The sequence below is a fragment of the Cucurbita pepo genome, chromosome 5, assembly GCF_057944985.1.
Source record: "Cucurbita pepo subsp. pepo isolate OVF chromosome 5, ASM5794498v1, whole genome shotgun sequence".
Taxonomy (NCBI): domain Eukaryota; kingdom Viridiplantae; phylum Streptophyta; class Magnoliopsida; order Cucurbitales; family Cucurbitaceae; genus Cucurbita; species Cucurbita pepo.
Genome location: NC_141802.1, coordinates 2,632,142 through 2,653,014, shown reverse-complemented (window position 1 = coordinate 2,653,014; position 20,873 = coordinate 2,632,142). Strand labels below are relative to the sequence as shown.

Sequence of the window (20,873 nt, the reverse complement as noted above, 5' to 3'; positions counted from 1 at the left end):
ACTATTAATTATATATATATATATATATATATATATATATATATTAAAAAAGATGTCTAAGATGTTGCTTACAAAATTAAAACTCTTTTAATTTATTAATAATTTTTTAAAGGCGAATGAGTTTAAAATATATATAATTTAAAGTTTTAAAATCAAAAGAGAATTACTTTTTCTAAAAAAGAAATAAAGGACTTCCTTTTCAGGTCCCAATTCATTTCCATTTAAAATTAAAGACGTATATGAGCCACAATCATATCCTCCGCCAATCATCACCGTTGTCGTGGTATAGTATCCTACGGCTGAGATTTACTTTCCAATTTCGTAAAAATCTATCAGCCGGTGGATTAGCGTCACGTTTCCCTCGGATCAATTACATCCAATAACAACGAGAATCTTTTCTAGATAAAATGAGCTTGTCCGCATTGGATCATTTTCTTCATATTTTATTATCATTTTATTCCAGAGCGCTATACGACGAGCCTTCGAACATTGAAGGGAGGAACGCGGGGCATCGTCCAGAGACTACAAGTCCCGAAGGACGAGAACTGAAACTCGTCTCCTTCTCTTCGAATTTTCCGGCCATAAATTCATCACATATTGTATTATGACATCATGGACCCGCCGGTTTTCCGCCGGCGCCGACTCATTCGGCGTTTCTTTTCGATTACGGCAACAACCGCGAAGCTTGGCTGAGGTTTCTCACCTCAGCATTTACAGGTACGCTGGTTTACGATCTGGTTGCGGATGTGTAGTTGTACGGGCGCCGAAGCACCGGCGGCTACAGGCGGCGGAGCCGTCGGCAGCGTGGGATCGATCGGAGAGTGGAGAGGAGGATAGGGTGAAGCCTTGTTCGTACGCAGTGGGAGGGCAGAGGGTGGAGGATTTGGCGGAGGGGAATAGCGGTGAGATCTTGGAGAAAATTAGGGCGGAGAAATTGAGGAGAAGTAATCGGAAGGTGGAGATTGTGATTGCAGCCGTGTTAACGGTGATTTTCGGTGTGGCTAATCGGGTGCTGTACAAGCTTGCTTTGATTCCCCTGAAGCACTATCCGTTCTTCCTCGCACAGCTCGCCACTTTCGGGTACTTGCCGCCATTTTCTCTCCACTTTTTTCTGCTATTATTCAGTACCACCTAATTTTTCTTCAATTAATTCAAACATAATTACCGTCGAGTTTATAGAATATTTCCGATATCTGAATTTAATGCTTAGATTTGTGGTTGTTCTTGAAGTTCGTTAGGTTTGGTCATTTCTGGCGATCGATCAAATTAAAACCATCATTGTTTTTGCCCTTTAGTTTTCCAGTCCAATAATTGAAGGGGCTGAAGAACAATGTGACGGATGCTTCCTATCCCACGGTTGTTGTTGTGATGGGCACATCCCCCCCACACGCCCGAGTTAAATATTTTCCCCCCAATTAATAAAATTATTTCATCTAAATTTTTAAAACTTTCCATAATATTTTTAAACATTCAAAATTAAATAAACCCTAATTTTTACTATCGTTTTTTTTTTTTTAAATTTTTTTTTAATCTTGGCGGACAATAGTTAGTATTTTGTAATAAATAAATAAAATAAAAATACTACTTTTAAGAGTATAAACATTTTTTTTTTAATTTTTATACTTTTTTTAAGAGTATTAATGTTATTTTTAAATTATGTGTGGCATATTAATTAGTATATGCTATTAGTATGATGTTATTAAGGGTATTAATAAAATTTTTAAAAGTTGAATTTTTTGAATTTTTGAATTTTTTTTTTTTTTTTTAAGTTTAAGAGGATTTCTACAATAAAATATGTACCCGTTTTATTTTTTTTAATAGTTTAAGAGTATTTTTTATTCTTATTTTTGAACTTAAAATTTTTAAAGTATTATATTGTAACAAAATTCCTACTAAAACTCTGTAGTTGAGTAATTCTAACCAGTAAAAACAGGGGCGGCTTGAAAATAGGTGTCTGGATTCCTTCGCTCACTATCGATACATTTCGTCCTTTCATTAATTATGATCCCTTAAACTTTTTTTTTTTTAAATATTATTAAATTGTTATAGAAGTCGTTGTGCATTTGTTCATTGTTGGAGAACATTTGCCTAAAGGTCAGAATTTTTTAAGTTTCGAAAAAGAAAAAAGGTCATATTTTTTTGTTAGTGGACATATTCTTTATGATCGAATCGAAGGGATTGCGAAGATTCCATGAAACTTTAACGAAAGCTATTATGGGTTTACAAAAAATGAAAGAAAGAAAGGAAAAAATTATTATTTTTTTGTTCGTCTTTAGAATTCATAGGCTTTGAAGGTTGACAAAGTGGGCACATATAATGGTGGGGCCAGTTGGGATGTATATCACATATTATATGCCCCTTGTTAATCATCAAAGGTGAAACGATATCGTTTCATGTTATCCTTTTCCTAATTGCACTTTTCCATTTCCCAGTCACATCCAATAGTCTGTGGCGAGTTTTGCTTCTTTCCTTGTGGTTCTGAGAATGACATATTCGATTTTCCCTTTTCATGTCAATTTCAAATGCTATTGCTGCATGTTATAGGAAGGAAATCCCCATCTTTTTTTATTACTTCATTTGCTTTCTGGTCCCCCAATTAACATAGTTTTATCATAGTCTGCCCCTCTTTTCCTCTTTTTCTCTTTTTTTTCCCCTCCCTTTTATCTAATTTAATAAATGATTTTTTTTTTTTTTGATGTATCTCTTAGTTTGTTCATTTCTGAGAAATCCGTAAAGCCCATGATAAGCATAGAACAAATTTGCCTTTTCATATTTTCACACCTTGACATTTACTTGACTGTTGTTGAAGATGATTGGGAGGGAGTTCCATATTTTGGCTAATTTAGAAAATCATCTTCAAAGTGGTCAATATTGTATCATTGTGGCGAGTTATGATTCCTAACATTGAGCCCGTCCATTATAAACTAATGCACTAAGTTTGAGCTTTACTGCGTCATACCCACATTTTATAAGTTTAAGAAACTCAATAAATCCAACTTTTTTCTGCTGATTATCATATTAAGGCTGCTGGTTCATTGCATTTGGATTAAATTGATTTCTTTCAATTCTAATCTTTTCAGATATGTAATAGTATACTTCTCCATTTTGTATATGCGCTACCACGCTGGCATTGTTACGGATGAGATGCTTTCAATGCCGAAGGCCCCATATCTTGTTGCTGGCCTCTTGGAAGCTCTTGGCGCTGCGACAGGGATGGCAGCTACAGGTAATGCTTTTTCTTAATAAGTCCCTCACTTCTGCAATGTTCTTATTTTTAAGATATCTATGTTAATTGTATATTAAACATAATTTGGTCATTGTCTATCGTTTATTCTTTATTCTTGATTGAAATGGAGGACTTAAAAGATTAAGATTTGTGATTAATTCAAAAATTCATTTAAGATATAACATTTGTGTTTTAATAGTATGTCTGCACTCATTGAAAATGCTTTTTAAGTATATCATTTGTAGTTTAGTGATTAATTAGCATTCATTAAAAAATGCCACTTCAAGTATATGATTCACTATCTGTTGTTTATAATACTTATTTAAAATTCCTTTAAATTATAATATTTGTGTTTCAATAATGTATTAAGTACTTAGCCACCATGGGTTGACCTAGAGGTCAAGAAAGATCACATAAATAATAAATGGCTTAATAAGAACGAGTTCAAGCCATGGTGACTACTACCTAAGATCTAATAGCGAGCGCATGAGTACATGTTCACTACTTATATACGAAACATATAATACATTTGGATAAGTTTAGCCCATTTTTAAACATATATAAATGAAATAGTATTATTGGATTTTTCTTTTTTGAAATGTAGCTAAGATATCTGTAATATGCAAATAAATTATGAACAAGGCTTTTAACTTTTAAAAACAAAAAACAAAATCATCATCAAAAGGGGCCTAAATTTGTTGCATTTTTCTTAGTATTTTCGGATGCTAATTATTTATTAAGTCAGATATCGTGGCATCTGTTATTGTTACAAATTTGTAATTTGAATTCCTTTCAACTAACTCGTTATTTTCCTTTGATCAGCCATTCTTTCTGGTGCATCAACTCCAATTTTGTCTCAGGTAAAGAACAGCGAGCATTTCCCCCTTAATATTAAATCTGTTTCTCGTTTCAAGGACTGCTTGTGCTGAATTAAGTAATGCTATCCTAATAATGGAGCACGTGCATTCTTTTGATTGGATTATTAAACAAACAATAAGCATTCTAGTTATCATGGTTCATTTTGTTTGCAGACTTTTCTTGTGTGGCAGATTCTCCTGTCAATTATTTTTCTTGGGCGGAGGTACAAGACCAATCAACTTTTTGGGTGCTTTCTTGTTTCCATTGGTGTAGTCATCACCGTGGCGAGGTAATTTTCATTATCGGCCATTAGTACTTCTTCAGGCTCGAAATAACAATTTTATCTTAATTGTTCATTTCCTTTAATTGTGAACGAACAAGTACTGCGGCTAAACTTTGAGACAGTATTTCTAAAGCCTACGACCGACACGACTTACTTTTCTTTAACTGATCAAGTGATGTTCTAAGAAGGATAAATTCAAGGTGGAGAGAGGGATATTAATTATTTAAAAATATTTATGAACTCTTTTGGTAAGTGAAGACTTTGCATGTTGCATTCATTGCTGGGACTATGTTGTTCAATGTAATATCTAGTTAATGATGATAATAATAAAATCTTGCAGCTTATTGGCATTGAAGGTCTTTTACTGATGGGTCAGATATGATAGTATGAATTGGGAAGTTGAGCTTACATGGGGTTATTTATTAACCTCACTGCTTACATGATCTTGAATTTCTAAAAGCAATCTTGTAGCCTACCGACTAACTTCTATTAACGACATATTCATAAACTAAATATGGACTAGATAGATCTCTTCTTTTTGAATAAGAAACAATTTCGTTGATGATATGAAATTACAAAAGAGGGCAGTGCTCCAATCAATGGACTACACGAAACCTTTCCTATTCGTGAAGAGGGGAGTTATAGCATAACTATTGAGCTATCTGATAGTGTTGAAATCACCACCCAAGAGGCAATAATCGGAACATAAATAGGAAAGTTCAGTGAGTTTTTATCCTCTTTTTTTTGTGGGTCCAATATGCCTGTCAGCCAAAAAGAGGATCCATCAGCAAGTGAGATGAGAAGAGTTAAAGAAAAAACACCTTTAGTGATCTCTGAAACCGAGTAAGCTGGATCATCCACAAGATGATGATTCACACCGAAACTCCTATGGAATCAAGCACAGTCCAAACATCATTGCCACTTCAAATAGATTTGATGAAAAAGCGATCAACCCTAGCAACCTTCATTTCTTGGAGAATAACAATTGAAGGATTGTATATGATAATGGCACTTTTGATGAGCGTCCTTTTCTCGCCATCACCCAATCCTCTAGCGTTCCAGGAGAGAATAATCATGTAGCATCAATCGACCCACCCATGCTTTTAGAAGAGGAAGGTTTGTCGTAGTTTAATTTGGATTATAAACTGTTTCCTCTGTTGTTTGCTAAAGCTCATTCTTGTGCATAATCCAATCATAAAATTAGACTTTCCAACGTTAGATTATACAAGCATAGGTTCCCGAACTTGCGAATAGAATTTCGACCATAGATGTTTCCTTATACTATTAAATAGTAACTTTTTGTTTCTATAGTTGAATGAGTATTCTTCCATCCTTAGCATGTCTACATGATCATTCTTTATTATTGATGCATGGGAATGCTTTCATCACTTTCATCTGGTTAAGCAGGCAGAATTTTTGCTGTAACCACTTTGCTTGCACGAATTATGTTGTAAGATCATACATGTTTTCCCAAAAGTTTTTTTTGCTGGTCTGTATCTGCAGTGGTTCCAACGCTGGAAATTCCCTGAAGGATGCCGGTATATTTTGGAGCATTTTGATGATAATCTCATTCTTGTTCCAAGCAGCTGATACTGTTTTGAAGGTAGTTTGTGGCAAAATAATAGTTGGTTTCCCTGTGAATTCGCCTGTTGTTTATTTAACAATGAAAGTTTTTATATGTAGGAAATCATCTTCTTGAATGCTTCCCGTCAATTGAAGGTAAGAAACAATTATCTGCCTGATCAAATTTTTTACAGTTTTTTAAGAAAGTTCTATCTAGTCTGGTCATTAAAATCAAGAGTAGAAAACTGATTTGTAAATCTATCTTTATCTGAAGATTAGACAGAAAACTGGCCTTATGTTTAAACCAATTTAAAAATGCTTGCTGCTTCAGTACATTTATGCATATTTCATATAGTTGGATTATCGATGCGTCGATCCTTAATGCTTGGAGTAAAATTCCTATTTGAATTGCTTCTGTGCAGGGCAGGACGATGGACTTATTTGTCGTAAATTCCTTTGGATCTGCTTTCCAGGTAGATACATCTGTTCTTGATCCCAAATTTCTTTTCTTCTTTCTATTGTAAATTGAAGATTAAGGAGTTTTGTTTCATGTCAAATGCAGTCAATTTTCGTAGTGGCTCTCTTACCATTCCTGTCGAAGTTATGGGGCATTCCATTTAGTCAACTGCCAAGCTATCTTAGAGATGGCACGGCCTGTTTTCTGAATTATGGTACTTTAAGTGGTAGGTTTGTCTTCATCTCTCATATGTTTCAATTATGGTCCGTTCAAGGGAGCAGAGAATTGATAGTTTTGCATGATGATGCGAGCTTGGACTTTCAAATGCGGTGTTTTTTTAGTCACTAAAAGGATTTCTGTTCACAGGATGTGATGGTGCACCACTGCTACCTCTTCTTTTCATTCTTGTAAATATAGGGTTTAACATTTCATTGTTGCATCTCCTCAAGATCTCATCCGCTGTGGTTTCTTCTTTGGCATCCACTTTTTCAGGTACTTCCTCGCTTCTCTACTCATCCTCATGTTACTTTTGCTTATTCTAAACAGTCTAACAGCTTGAAAGCGTTTCTTCTATGTTCTTGTAACAGCCTAAGCCCACCGCTAGCAAATATTGTCATCTTTGAACTTTCCCTTTCGGGTTTCCCCAAAAGGTTTTTAAAATGCATCTACTAGGGAGAGATTTCCACACCCTTATAAACAAAATATGGGATCTCACAAATCCACCCCATTCGGGGCCCAGTGTCCTCGCTGTACTTGTTCTCTCCTCCAATCGACGTGGGACCCCCCAATCCATCCTCCTTTGGGGTCGAGCATCCTTGCTGGCACATTGCCTCGTGTCCACCTTCCTTCGGGGCTTAGCCTCCTCACTGGCACATCGCATAGTGTCTGGCTCTGATACCATTTGTAATAGCTCAAGCTCACCACTAGTAGATATTGTCCTCTTTGAGCTTTCCCTTTCGGGGTTCCCCTCAAGATTTCTAAAACGTGACTACTGCGGAGAGATTTCCACATCTTATAAAGACTCTCCTCCCCAATCGATATGGGATCTCACAGTTCTTCTCTAGTAAAATCTCCATTCATTTCTATGGGGAAGTTGGTCAATCAACTAAACTGACATGTGCAAGTTCTTCCCCTAAATAAGGTGGAAAGACATCTTCAAAGTCTGTATGCTGAATTAGGCCTGTAATCAGCTCTATCAGCCACGTCTAATCTTCAGCCAATCTTGTTAACTTTGTGAAAGTCGCGATCTACTGGCTGTTCCTTATAGTTTTCCTCCATTTGCAAGTTACTCGGAACGTCCACGTCAAAATTCAGCAATGCCATGATTCGCCTTTTCCTTTCATTCTCGTATATCTTTTCATTTTTTTATCGTCAGTAACGTTTTCATTTCCACATAAACAGTGCCAATAGCAGTCTATATGTTCACCTTGCCTCTCCCATACATCGGCGTCGCTTCTGCTCTTCCGAAGGGGTTCGTAGCAGGAGCTGTCATTCTAGTTCTGGGCTTGCTGATCTATGCTTGGACACCATCAGGATCATCAAATCCGAACAATGCTTCCTCCCACGCACCAATCACATAAAATTGAAACAAAATATCAGCTTATACACCGTTGCCACGAAGATGCGCAGTGGAGCTCATATGTGCTACAAGTAAGAATACTGATTTTAGTGAGCACGAACTACTCGTTCTTCCTGTTCTCTTTCATTCTTCCAATAAAAGGTTCAGTCTGCATTGGTTAAGCTCCATGGCTTAACCACTCGAGCATTGGGTGCAGATTTCCTTGATGAACTAGAGGGTCATTTGTAAGTTCATTAGCTTAGCATCATTGAACAGAAAAATTTGATAGGCATACAATTAGTGAGCTGGTGATTTCTGAAGTGCAAGCAGTTTAAGGATAATAGACCTGAGAGCTGCTGCGGTGCAGGCACCACAATTTTCCATGTGTGTAGTGGGCTGAGGTTGGGAAATGAGGGCCTTGAAAACTGTGTGTAAAAGTAAGTCGTTTTGTAATACTAAATCAGTGTTCTATACGTGAATTTCTTGTAGCAGTTTGTTTGTTCCATTCAATCTCAAAACATTTTCGATTCATGTGCGATAAATTCAGATAAATTCAGTCATGTAGCCACAAAAATTAAGAACTCAATTTTATCTTTCAACTTTCATAAATATTTTACCTAGGCATATAAGTTATTTCTTTTCTTTGCTTGCATCATAATCATCTTGAAAAGATCCAAAATAATAATAATAATGAAAGGTCTCTTCAACAAAAATAAAATTTTGGGAACTAATTTTGACAATGAAATATGTATTCAAACCACTAATATTTTAAAACACATATAGACGTCTTGATCGCAAAGATATGGCGGTCGTAACAATTGCAATAGCACCAACAATATCGAAACATTAGTGTATATAATAATAATACCCCGAAAATAATATGTACATATGCTATAAATATATCACCCCTCGGATAACTCACCATTTCTTTGTATATAACTCAACTTTATCTACAAGCACAACCATACATAAAAGAAACCTCACCTATTGATAATATGACGCCATACCGATAGGGGCATTGCTCTACTGTTTCTTGCTACTCTCTATATCCCAGAATGGTCCACATCTTCATCTCCAACTGCAATTCTCCGTGCAATACGACGCTGATGTATATGGAGTAACGCCCCGTTTTGAATCGATGAATTGCTTCAGTATCCCGAAGTCCCACCTGCTTGTAATGCCTGGGGATCATTCTCTACTGAAGTGTTGAATTGGTATGCAGACCTTTAAATTTAGGCTCCAGAATCAAAGATCAAGTACTCTCGTCAAGAACAAGGTCAGCAGGGTCCCCAATCCATGGGCGTCCTTCCCTCCACCTGAACCTAACCCTTACTTTTCCATTTGCATCAACGCCTACTACTTGCCCTTTACTAGCATGAGTCTCCATTCCCCATCCCCATCTAGGGATTTTCAAGCCTTCCCGAAACCTCACGGCATCGCCAACTCTGAACGGTCTCACCTTCTCCACCTCCGAGTCCTTGCACATCCACAGCTGCTCCATAAAGCAGAAGGCGACCCAAAGCTCCCCACCGTCCATCTTGTGGATTATCCCAACACTTTGACGAGAAACTTCCCCCCAATGATGTACAGGCATTACAATAGATGGCTTGACCTTCACCCAGTCTCCAATGTTGAGTTTCTCTTCCTCTACCAGGTCGACTTCAGATGGATCAAGTGTCCATGGCTTTTGAGCAGATGGAGAAGATACTTTAATTTTGCCATCTGCGTCAATTGCTGTTATAGAAACAATGTTGGCATGAGAGTGGCCCGACCACCCGAATCGTGGACTTGGTACAGACGTCTTCACCTTCACACGCTGTCCTATGTAAAATCTGTCTGTCTTTTCAAGTTCTGAAGTGTGTCCCACCCACAATTCCGGTTCTCTACAGAATCCTACAAGAACAGAACCGTCCCATTCATTTTCATGATAACTCAATCCTTGAACAACACCAATACTCCCGGCGGGCAAGGATTTCCGTCCTTCAGTATCATCTTTTAGTTTCACCCATTCTCCCACCTCATACATTTGCTCTACCTCAAAATCTGCAGGATCTCCTCTCCACCACCCGGACAAGCCAAACAGTGAAACTCTTATTTCTCCATTAGCATTCACAGCAGTCACAACACCCCTTGAATTGGGATTAGCTCCTCTCCATCCCCATCTCGGTTTAGCCAATCCAGCACGGTAATGCACATACTGGCCAATTTTTATGGGAAGAATTTTTTCCACTTCTGTGCAGTGTACAAATAACTTTCCCTCATGAAAACAACACGCCAATTCCAAATAAGAGTAATCTTGTATACTGTAAACTACTGCTATATTTTCCTTCCCATTATTGTTCGATTCATAATTCGATTTTGTTCCCAAACATTGCTTCATTCTGACCCAGTCACCTACTGCCAATCCTGATAGCTTTTCGGCATCACCTGGAGCAACTCTCCATAGTTTTTTCTTTCCAGATACCCTCACCTAAAAATTTACAATAAAAATAAAATCAAAACTTTAAACAACATTTTAAAGTGTATATCTCTTTCTCTAGTAATATATACTCCAGGATAAAAGTGAAGTATAGGAACTAACATTTAAAGTCCCGTCCATATCAATTCTTTCAGTTTTTCCTGAAGAGGCTGGGGTTTCATCTGACCACCCAAGTAATGGCTGAGTAACAGACGGCAAGATGTGAATTTCTTGTCCCACTTCAAAAGGTGGCACTTTCTCGATGTCTGTGACAGAGCAAGGGAAAGTTTTACGCCTGAAGCAAAATGCTACATCCACATCTCCATCCTCTTCTAAGGAAAAAATTATTCCAATGCTGCTTCGAGGTACATCATCCCACCCATATTTTGGAGAGGGTACAGATCCTTTCACCCTAACCCAATCACCGACCTGTTTGTGCAGAAGCAAAAAGAAAATCAGGTTGCAACTCATGCTTCATTCAAGTGCCAGTGTTTATAAGATGCCTTTCCCGAAAAGAAAATACCTTAAATTTTTCCACCTTCTCCATGTCAGATGGATCTACTTTCCATGGTCCATGCCGATTTGGTAAATCAATTAATAAGAGACCATTGCTTTCAATATCACTAACTTTTCCAACACTATTGTGCGTCTCACCATCCCAAGGAAATCTAGGTTCAGATATAGAGCGTTTAACGCATACTTGGTCTCCAATCTATACAAAAGTAAAACATATAAAGTTCACTATGGAGAAAAGAAATGATGCTCAGGTTATAGATTTAAACCATACTAAAAATATAGGAAGAACGAATCACTCACCTTGAAGGGGGCAACAAGTTCAATCTCCTCTGGTTCACATAGCCAAGGGCTAGGCAAATAGCAGAATTCTATCAGCAAACTACTGTCTGGTCTGATACCATACACAACGCCAATACTGCCTGGAGTTACAAATCCAAAGCCATGCTTCGCATTGGGCGCGGTATAACGTACACGGATCCAATCACCAACTTTGAATTCTTGAAGTCTTTGAAAATCTGCAGGGTCTGCTTGCCATCCTCTGGATGCACCAGTAAATCCAATTCGTATAATTCCTTCTTCGTCATCAATATACAACACAGTTGCAATGCTATCACGTGATTGTCCAAGCAACTTAAACCTGATAAGAATTACGTCCACACTTGATGAAACCCTTTTTTTGTAATCAATGTTTCACTGATAAAAAAAACAAAAAAAAAAAAAAAAAAACATTCACATAGCACAAGGCAGTCAAAACTAAACAAGTGAGGTTTCTCCAATTGGTGCAACTAACAACTTGTTCAAATATTTCAAGGCTCCAACTGATTAAAAACCAAAAGTTAATGGACTTTATTCATGTAACTTTCATCCTAGAAGTGCATATTTCTTCCTCCAGAACAAATAGAGAGGTCGAATGTAATATGGAAATAAAAATGAATTATTTTTATGTTCCACCAGATGAAATGTGTCATTATCTGTTTAGTGATTGAAGAGGACATCCATACATTGTAGCGCCTTAGTATAGTAGCACCTAAATATTGTCAACTTTTATTCAAAAGAGGAATAAGAAAAAGTTAGGCATCAATTTTAACTTTTTATCAATAAGTGAAACCCAGAAAAGATATATAACCTTGGTTCTTTCACATCAGGTTTAAGTTGGACCAGCTGTCCCCTATCCATAGGAATAACTTTGATGATTTCATCTGCCAAAACATGTGCAACACCAGAGCAAAATGATACAGAAAGACCACCACTACTGTGCGAACCCTGCACAAATCCAACACTCCTGGGCCCTGCACCTTGCCAACCATATGCTGGATTTGTCACACAACTTTTAAATTTCACCCAATCACCCACTTGAAATCTAGAAGGCGGAAAATCAAAAGTTGTTAGTCAGTAAACTCGATAACTGCAGAAATTCAGCAATGTAAAGACCAGTATAATGGAACTTTGCTCACATTGTTGGGGACAAATGAATACCCTTCTCTGCTAGTGCATCCATAAGCTCTTCAAAAATCCATTCCCGAGGTAGGGCTTCCAACAAGTCGCAAAATGTCTTACCACTATTCCCCAATCATTAAGAGTCATTGACAAATTAAAATAATACAACCAAAAGCAAGTTCTCGCAAGTACATTAATTTTATAAAATGTGCTACATGAGAAAAATAAAATGAAAATGCTAATGAAGATACTTCACTAGAATAAGAAAATTGTGGCTCTTAAAAAATTTCTTAGAAAATATTATATTAAACAATTGTACAATCACAACACTTGCCTGTGGTTTCTTATGGAAGTAGCAGCACCCGGATATTTTAATATCAATAAAATGCAATCAAGGCATTCACGTATGAACTTCGCTGCATCTGCTGCTATATGAAATGCATTATCACCATCATCATCCTGATGACAATCACCCAAGAAAAACGTCAAGATGGAAGCACATAAAAGATTAGAAGTACTTATATGGGGGGAAAAAAGATCATCCATCAACTATGTGAAAGGCATTATCCACAAGTTATCTCTGACCATCCTCAATACGAAGGGAGTTGTTGGCTACTGAGCATCTCTAGAATAACACATAGAGAAGGCCAACCTCTAAATTACTTAATGCTGTTTTTCTCCTATAGTAGCTGTTGGCTACTGAGCATCTCTAGAGTTCTCAAGTACAACACAACCATTTGAAACATTGTTTCGAGTTTTATTCAGTCGCATTAAACAGCATTAAGTAACACAGGGAGAAGGCCAACCTGTAAATTACAGTTTGCTCCAGCAGATAAGAGTAATTGAACACATGGTTTTGCACCTCTTGCCAAGGCCAAGTGAAGAGGTATTGTGTTGTGCATGTTTCTGATATTTACATCCACCCCAGCATCAAGAATAATCTTAAAAAACAACAGGTAACATTAAGAAGTTTGAGCTACCAAGTTTTGTCAGTCTCCTGCAACCATAAAATATATTCAGGCATGTACAAAAATAAAATGGAAACATTACCTTCACTAGCTCAATATCATTAGCCATGGCAGCTGTATGCAGAACTGTTCGACACTGTTGGGGATCTTGGGCTGCTGGGTTGGCTTTAGACTTGAGCAGAATTCTGACAAGTTCTCTTCCCTCTACAGCGAATAACAGGCAAGGATGTCAGATAGCAACTGAAGTAGATAAAGCAATTGATTTGATACTAAATGATCATAACCAAATTAGGCATTTCCAATATGGGAATTAGCATTGGCAATGCGTCATCAATCTTGGCACATAAAAAGCATATACAGCAGGAAGAGGTTTATTTTTAATGAAGATTTAAGGAACATAATAACACAATATTATCACTTAAAAAGTATATCACAGTACAATCAATATCTTGAAGATATGTGTGTGAAGGTATCATGTACAAAAACCTTTTTCATGTGACAAGGTAACAATTCCGATGTTCATTTATAGTTTATAACTTAATAATCTATCACCACCAACCTTACAGTGATGCAATTTTTAAATTGAAATTTATGTTTCTCATCAATAAATATGATCGCCAAAGAAATCCAAGGCTGCATCCAGCAGTTTTAGCAGCTAAAGTTTACATGATAATTTTATGTCTACGTGGGACATAGGTGCTAGAACCCGTTCTAGTGCTATTTTCTCTACATTGCAGAAGGAAATCATATTAATAAAAGGCCGAGAAAGAACACGGTTAGAGATATCCCAGATGACCAGTTTACCTGTCTCACGGTCTTTCTTAAGAGCAGCTGCCATGCATAAAGCAGTTCCTGTGGAACTAGGTATATCAATAGCTTCAGAAATCTCCTCAGGCAATGCAAGTTCAGCCCACCTCTTAACAACATCTACGTTTAAGGTTGTGATGCACATATGCAGAGGCCTGTTAATCATAACAATAGAAAATGTTTGGTAAGCAACACAGTTATTGTTAGAGTTTCTTTGAAGGGCAGAGGTAAGCAGAGTTAAGATGGGAGGGGAGCAGCAATTGTCCCCTTAGTCTGTCATGGGTGCAAAATATATACGTATGACAGTTGTACCTCCTAATTTTTGTCCCTAAAATTTTTAGAATTGAAAAATTACGTACATAACAAGTTAGAAGGTAAATATTTGCTCCTCCTTGAGCAAATTTCGGGCTCCACCCCTGATTATTTAACACGAAACCAGCATTTCAATGAAAAAAGAAATTTACACGGGATAAATCTTTTTTTTTTAGAAAAAAAAAACTTTCTAAATTGACATAAATATTAGACATAGAATGATTACAAAATGAAGACAGAATAAAACTGTAAGAGAAGGAGACAACCATCAAGACATCCCACAGCTTATCTGAAGAACTTTTGGCTAAATCTGACGATCCACTGAAACATCACTCACCAGAAGCCCTAAACTCTTTTTTTTCTTTTGTTAGAAAGGAACAGAAGTTTTCTTTTCTTTTTCTTTTTTCCAAAATGAGCAACAAGACATTTGATAGAAGATTCGAAATTACAAAACGATAGAGGAAAGCCAAGACCCAAGCCAAGGAAGATACAAAATACTCTTCCAATGGGCATGCTGGTATCAAAGGTTGTGCGTTACAAAGAAAAAAGGAAGAGAAGCGATATTTCAAGGCATAGATAGGCTTGTTTGGAGTGAAACTACTGACCATGATGCCTCCTCCAAGAGTGAGACACCAAAGCTCTTTCTACTTGCTCCCTTTCTATTTCTACCAATATGGAGGGTGCTTTTGTAACTGCCATTAGCTAGAGTTTTGGAGGATTCCTCATTGTATGTTCCGTTATGAAGAAGAAGAAGATTGGAAAATAAATCTTTCGTTTGAGAAGAAAAGAAAGAAATTTTTAAAGAAAAAAAATCCAACATCTCAAATAATCCCAAGACTCTATCATCTATCCTTAAAGTATTTGAAATCAAGAAACTTCAAAAATTATCAGTCCAACACAAAGAAACACAAATTCCTTATTTTTCTTCCTTCATTTGATAGTGTGCATATGCATGCATGTCCACCAAAGAGGTCTAATTTCACTTATTATATGGAACTTTGGATTTTGTTCATTTGATAGTGTGCATATGCATGCATGTCCACCAAAGAGGTCTAATTTCACTTATTATATGGAACTTTGGATTTTGAGGCAATAGAAATTCCAGTAGAGTAAGTTGCCCATTTTTATAGTTAGCATTATAAAATATAAAACAACAAAAACAGTTTTCAATCTTACGTTAAGTTTTTTGAATTTAGGAACCCCATTGATTTGGAACCTCCATGCTCCATAATTACAATTGCACAATGAGTAAATTTCTTTGCAATAGCCACATGCAGTACAGATTCACCATTATCATCAACTGCATTTGGATCGGCCCCTGCCTGAAGTAGCTCCTGCAATCACCACAACAGTCTGACCATCCGAGAGTATCAAAAGAAAAACAATCAGTACTTGCCTAAAAGGTGGACATGTAACAACTTACACGCATGCAATCAGGTTGCCCATAATATGCACAAACATGAGCAACGGACCGACCAAATCCTTCCATCAACCTAAACATACCATCAGCAGATTTCCTGATAAGTGCACGCAAACATTCAGCTGATCCAACAGCTAAAGCAAACACTATAGGTGGATTTCCGTTTTCATCAGGGGAATCTATATCTGCATCACTATACTCCAAGATTGCATCAACCAGTTCTGGAGATCCCCTTCTGCATGCCAAGTGCAAAGCAGTTTGTCCTTCAGAATTATGAGCTTCCAGCAGAGAGATGACAGAGCTGTTATTGTTCCCTGACGCAGACTTGGAAAGAAGATCTCTGAAGATGTGGGTTCAATGAGTTGCAGATTTCAACAGATGAAAAAGGTTACCAAAGCATCTAAAAGACAATGAGAGAGGCGGCATGTCAAAATAGCCTAACCTGACACCATTAACATCCCCTTCAGAAACAAGTTGATGAAGATGGTTGCTTTTAACCTGAAGGATGTCCAAGACAGAGGTAGGGGATTGTTCCAACCTATCAATATGGGGAGAACTTCCCACCTCGCTGTATTCCACAAAAGTAAATGCATCAAATGTTCTGTTTTTGGTTACATAAGAAACTACTTCATTGGAATAAAAAAAATACAACATACAAAAGTGAGGACTAGGAAAGACTTGGCCCTAGCTAAGCAAGATATAAAAAAGACTTCCAATTAGCTTAAACCAAAACTAAGCTCTAAGCTGTAATTAAAAAAATAAAAATAATAAATAATAAAATAAAAATAATAAAAATAATAAAAAAAAATCTGATAAGACAAAAAAGAGAAGGGTGTCTCCTCATCCCAAAAAGCTCTTTTGTTTCTTTTCTTCCAAAATATTCACAGGAATGTGCTTATGAGTACCATTATAAATTTTTTTTATGAGAATGAGTACCATTATAAATATCAAGACTACCATAAAATTTGAGAAGGAACGGGGGGGACTTTGAAGATAAATGAAGTAAAAACCCCCATATGAAACATTTGGATTGAAAAGACCACCTGAGCAATCAACGTCAAGGAAAAAAAGATTGCTAAAATGTGGTTAACCTTGAGGAATTTCAGACTTCTTACTATTTCTTTCTGCAATCACTCTACTAATGGGATGAACTCTAATTCAGCTTAGTTTTTTTTTCTTTTCTTTTTATTTGGTGAATCCCCAGTATAATTTCCTTTTTGCACAAATGTGCAGATGTTGAAAGTGATTCAACACGGGAGGGCTAAAGGATAACAAATAGGACATTCAACTAGTCAAAAACAATAGGAAGGAAAAGAAAATGCACTGTGATTATGTGATTAAATAATTCAGCACTACAAAAAAAAAAGAGAAGTGCTATGGTGAATCAAGGAAACTCACGAACTAGGTTTAGTAGGGGATCGGTGAATTCCTTGTAGATGTTGAAGAAATATGGCAAGCATTGCATGGAAAGTTGGTCTTTTCAATGGCTTGTACTGCAAGCACTCGCCAATCATCTTCCATAATTCTCTTGGGATGCCGACACCTACAATACTTGCATACTGTGGAGGTAACCTACCTTCTTTGACAACGGCACGATAAATTTCTTCTGCAGTCAAGCCAGCCCACCTGAAGAATCCATCTTCCATTAGCAAAGAATACAATGGATCATAAAATATGGAAGAAGTAAAACAAAAGGGCAACATACGGTGTGGAACCAGTGCACATTTCCACAAGAGCGCAACCAAAGCTCCACGCATCAGATTGAGTGGATATGCCAATTCCATCATCCCTAAACAAATGCAATGGTCTCTTCAAAGGCTCCCACGCCTCTGGAGATCTATAATGCGGACTCAAAAACAGGCACTCCAAACACCAATGCTGTTTTGATGACTCGTGTTCTTGTGGAAAAATGCCTGCTCTATGGCAAGGCTTTTTTAAAATCAATGGCAGTCCATAATCGGAAACCACGGCATGTCCATTTGCATCCAAGAGAAAATTGGATGGTTTCAAATCCATGCACAAAACATCAGCTGCATGAAGTTCAACCACTGCACGTGCAATGTCTGCTCCAAATCTGCATTCATAAATACATATTACAAACAAGCAGAGTAATAACAAGAGTTTCTAGAAAATAATCATACCTATAGAAGTTGATATCAAAAGAATAGCTATTGTTGTGAAGTGGTTATTAGTCCAATTGGACTCCTTCCTTTTATCCCAATAGAAGGAAAAATTAAAACTTTTTAAACCATCAATGGTACCAATGTGGGATGCAAGGAGGATGAGGTTAACAGAACCCCAAGCTAGTATCTATCCTTCTCTGAAGATTTTGTTTCCATGTCATCCTCTAAGAAAATTAATAACCAAAGAGGGGTGTGGAGTAAATATTATGCTTTAAAAACCACTACCTTCTCATTCTAAATGGTGACCTCAGCATTGGCAATTTTTGCTTTAAGAATCACAATCTTCTCTCCATTAATGGGTTAGGAGATTCAATTGTCCCCAGGGGTAATTGGTGGTCTAACCTCACAAAGTTTGGCACTATAAACGCTGCTGGAAAGACATCAACAAAACAAAACCTTATGGACCCTAGAAAGACATAAAAAGCATTAGATTCTTCAAGGACGGGTGGTGGGGGATTGAACCTTTTTCTTTGAACGAAAGCTTGGTTTCTTGACCAAAAAAAAACTCTTTCAAATTTCCTAGACTCAATATGGTTTGCAAGAGTAAAGATGCTCATAGTATTCAAATTTGAAAATCTGGCCTTCCTTTTTGGATGTCCAATACAAAAGAAACATTGCTGATTTGGAAACTTTGACTTGATATCCCAAAAGACGAGTGGCTCTCTGCTAGCAACTCTAGGCACTTTAGTTACAAGTCAACATTGAAAGAGCTCTCCAGTGACCTTAATTTAATGCCCTTGACTATGACCTTTTCCAGTGAATTTGGAAGGAAGCTTGTCCCAAAAATGTAAAAGGTTTCATTTGGGGGAACTTCTTGTCATAACTATCAACAGCAGTAATAAGGTTCAAGAAAGGAATCCTAAACGTTATTCATTTCTCGACCAACATATTATGTGCAAAGTTGACAATGGACCGAAGATTAAAAAGCCAAGCTTATCACTGGCTTATGGCCTCTTGGCTTGGCAATAACTGTTGGGGGGCTTTGATTGGGCCATTGCTTTTACCAACAACACCAATAGTCTTCTTCTTATTTTCTTAGGAGAGCGTCCTTGTAAAGCTAAGGCTAAAACGCTGAAGCTAATTTCATCCTAATGTTTTTATGGACCTTGTGGATAGAAAGAAACAAAAATGTTTTTTTTTTAAAAAAAAGGAGTTTTCTCTACTTTGGGGGATTTCACGTTGATTTCATAGCTGCCTTGGTCCATCTTGTCATCGTTCTTATAATAATGACCTACTTCTCTACGTGCTAATTGGATTTTTTTTTTGCTAGTGCAACTTCCTTAGCATGAGTTGAGGCCTTCCTCCCTTTCTTGATCCCATTTTATCAGCAAAATTGCTTCTTATCCAAAAAAGTAAAAACAATCTAAATAAAGGAAGGCTACAGCAATTCTATCCAATGGGACATGTCAAGAGTACCCTATTCTTCTTACTAAATATGTTCCCAGGGAAATCTAAATCCGTTTTCAAAATGCGTTTTTGGATTGTGATCTAGGGGCTGATCAAGTCTAAGCAGCACCAAGTACTATTTTTACCCAAGGTTTTGCTACTTCAGGTTTGTATATCGAACACCGCAGATTTATGCATCCAAGGAAAACAGGCTAGCTGATCCCTCTAGTGAAAATCCAGAACAGAGGGGAAAGCACCAAATTCACGAGCTCAAGAAGGACAACAGTTGCGACAGCCCAAAACACTTTATTCAGTAGAGCTCCACAAGTAAAAATTCCCATAAAAAATGAAAGGAATCTCAAGAGCGATAAACGAAGGGGGGAAAAAAAAAAGTCACCTCAAAATTTGCTCGAGAGTAAGGCGGCCGCCACTCCGCTGCATCTCCGACTGAACTGACCCAGGGAACCAGTCCATAACAATGCATAGATAATCCTCCACCTTCAGCACACCAAGAAAGGAACACACATTCCTGCACCACATCGACGCACGCCTCAACTTCTCCAATTGCTTCTCCACCCAATCCAAATCCCCAACATTCCCCATCCTCACCCGTCTCACCACCACTCTATGCCGACAACCACCAACTCTGGACCTCAACCAACCAAACCAAAGTTCCACCTCCACCCTCTTCTCTCCATCGATCTTCCTCACCAACTTCAATTCATGGTCCCCAAACCCCGCTCCACAACCATCAAAGCCATAACTCCTCCGTCCCCGGTCAGACTCGCCGACCCCATCCTCATCGCCTCCAGCATCATCGTCATCGCTGTCGCTAACCTCAGCAGAGTGAGAAACCGAAGCAGGAGAGATCATGGGTAGTATAGCGAAATTCTTGGGAAGAGATAGCACGGAATTCCCGACGGCGGACACATGGCGGCATTTCGGACATGTAAGGGATGGTTTAGGTGGGGTTGGAGCAATAATTTGAGAGAGGCAGTGCTTGCAGAACGTATGGCCGCATTGGAGAAGAAGAGGAACTCGAGAATCCTCATCGTAGTGAGTTCGGCAGATTGAGCAGCTAGGGATTCCGACTCGCTTCCATTTCTTGGGCATCTTTCTTCTCTGGATGCTCCTGCTCTGCGGGTTCGCTTTTGGTGAGAGAAATGAGAATCTAAGAGGAAAGTTTGAAGGGGCAGAGGAAAATGAGAGGAAAAGCCGTAGCAGTAGATGGACTATGACAATATATAAGATTTTTTTTATTATTATTATTATTATTTCTTTTTATTATTATTATTATTTCTTTTTATTATTATTATTATTATTATTATTATTATTATTATTATTTTATTGTTATTATTATTATTATTATTATTATTATTATTATTATTATTTTATCCTTCCTCTTCCTACCTTTCAAACTGACCGTTTGGCTTTGCCCTAC

At 37.4% G+C, this 20,873-nt stretch overlaps 2 protein-coding genes across 2 annotated transcripts; one reads left to right on the top strand and one right to left on the bottom strand.

The window, feature by feature from the left end:
• The first annotated feature begins 508 nt into the window (after nucleotides 1–508).
• Nucleotides 509–8,476, top strand: CLT1 (CRT (chloroquine-resistance transporter)-like transporter 1). The gene is made up of 10 exons (XM_023677885.2): nucleotides 509–1,080; nucleotides 3,081–3,226; nucleotides 4,049–4,086; nucleotides 4,258–4,373; nucleotides 5,871–5,970; nucleotides 6,051–6,086; nucleotides 6,353–6,403; nucleotides 6,493–6,613; nucleotides 6,754–6,879; nucleotides 7,789–8,476. The coding sequence occupies exons 1-10, from the start codon at nucleotides 605–607 to the stop codon at nucleotides 7,965–7,967; spliced, it is 1,389 nt and encodes a 462-aa protein (XP_023533653.2). The 5' UTR covers nucleotides 509–604; the 3' UTR covers nucleotides 7,968–8,476.
• A 305-nt stretch (nucleotides 8,477–8,781) lies between these two features.
• LOC111795379 (E3 ubiquitin-protein ligase KEG) lies at nucleotides 8,782–20,644 on the bottom strand. Its single transcript, XM_023677766.2, has 16 exons — nucleotides 19,830–20,644; nucleotides 17,569–17,937; nucleotides 17,262–17,489; nucleotides 16,306–16,431; nucleotides 15,867–16,203; nucleotides 15,620–15,777; nucleotides 14,129–14,286; nucleotides 13,407–13,528; nucleotides 13,163–13,297; nucleotides 12,691–12,815; nucleotides 12,374–12,478; nucleotides 12,046–12,279; nucleotides 11,220–11,556; nucleotides 10,927–11,115; nucleotides 10,527–10,832; nucleotides 8,782–10,415 (listed from the first exon to the last, which is right to left on the bottom strand). Exons 1-16 carry the CDS (start codon nucleotides 20,543–20,545, stop codon nucleotides 9,198–9,200), a joined length of 4,863 nt encoding a protein of 1,620 aa, XP_023533534.2. The 5' UTR covers nucleotides 20,546–20,644; the 3' UTR covers nucleotides 8,782–9,197.
• Between the last annotated feature and the right edge of the window lie 229 nt (nucleotides 20,645–20,873).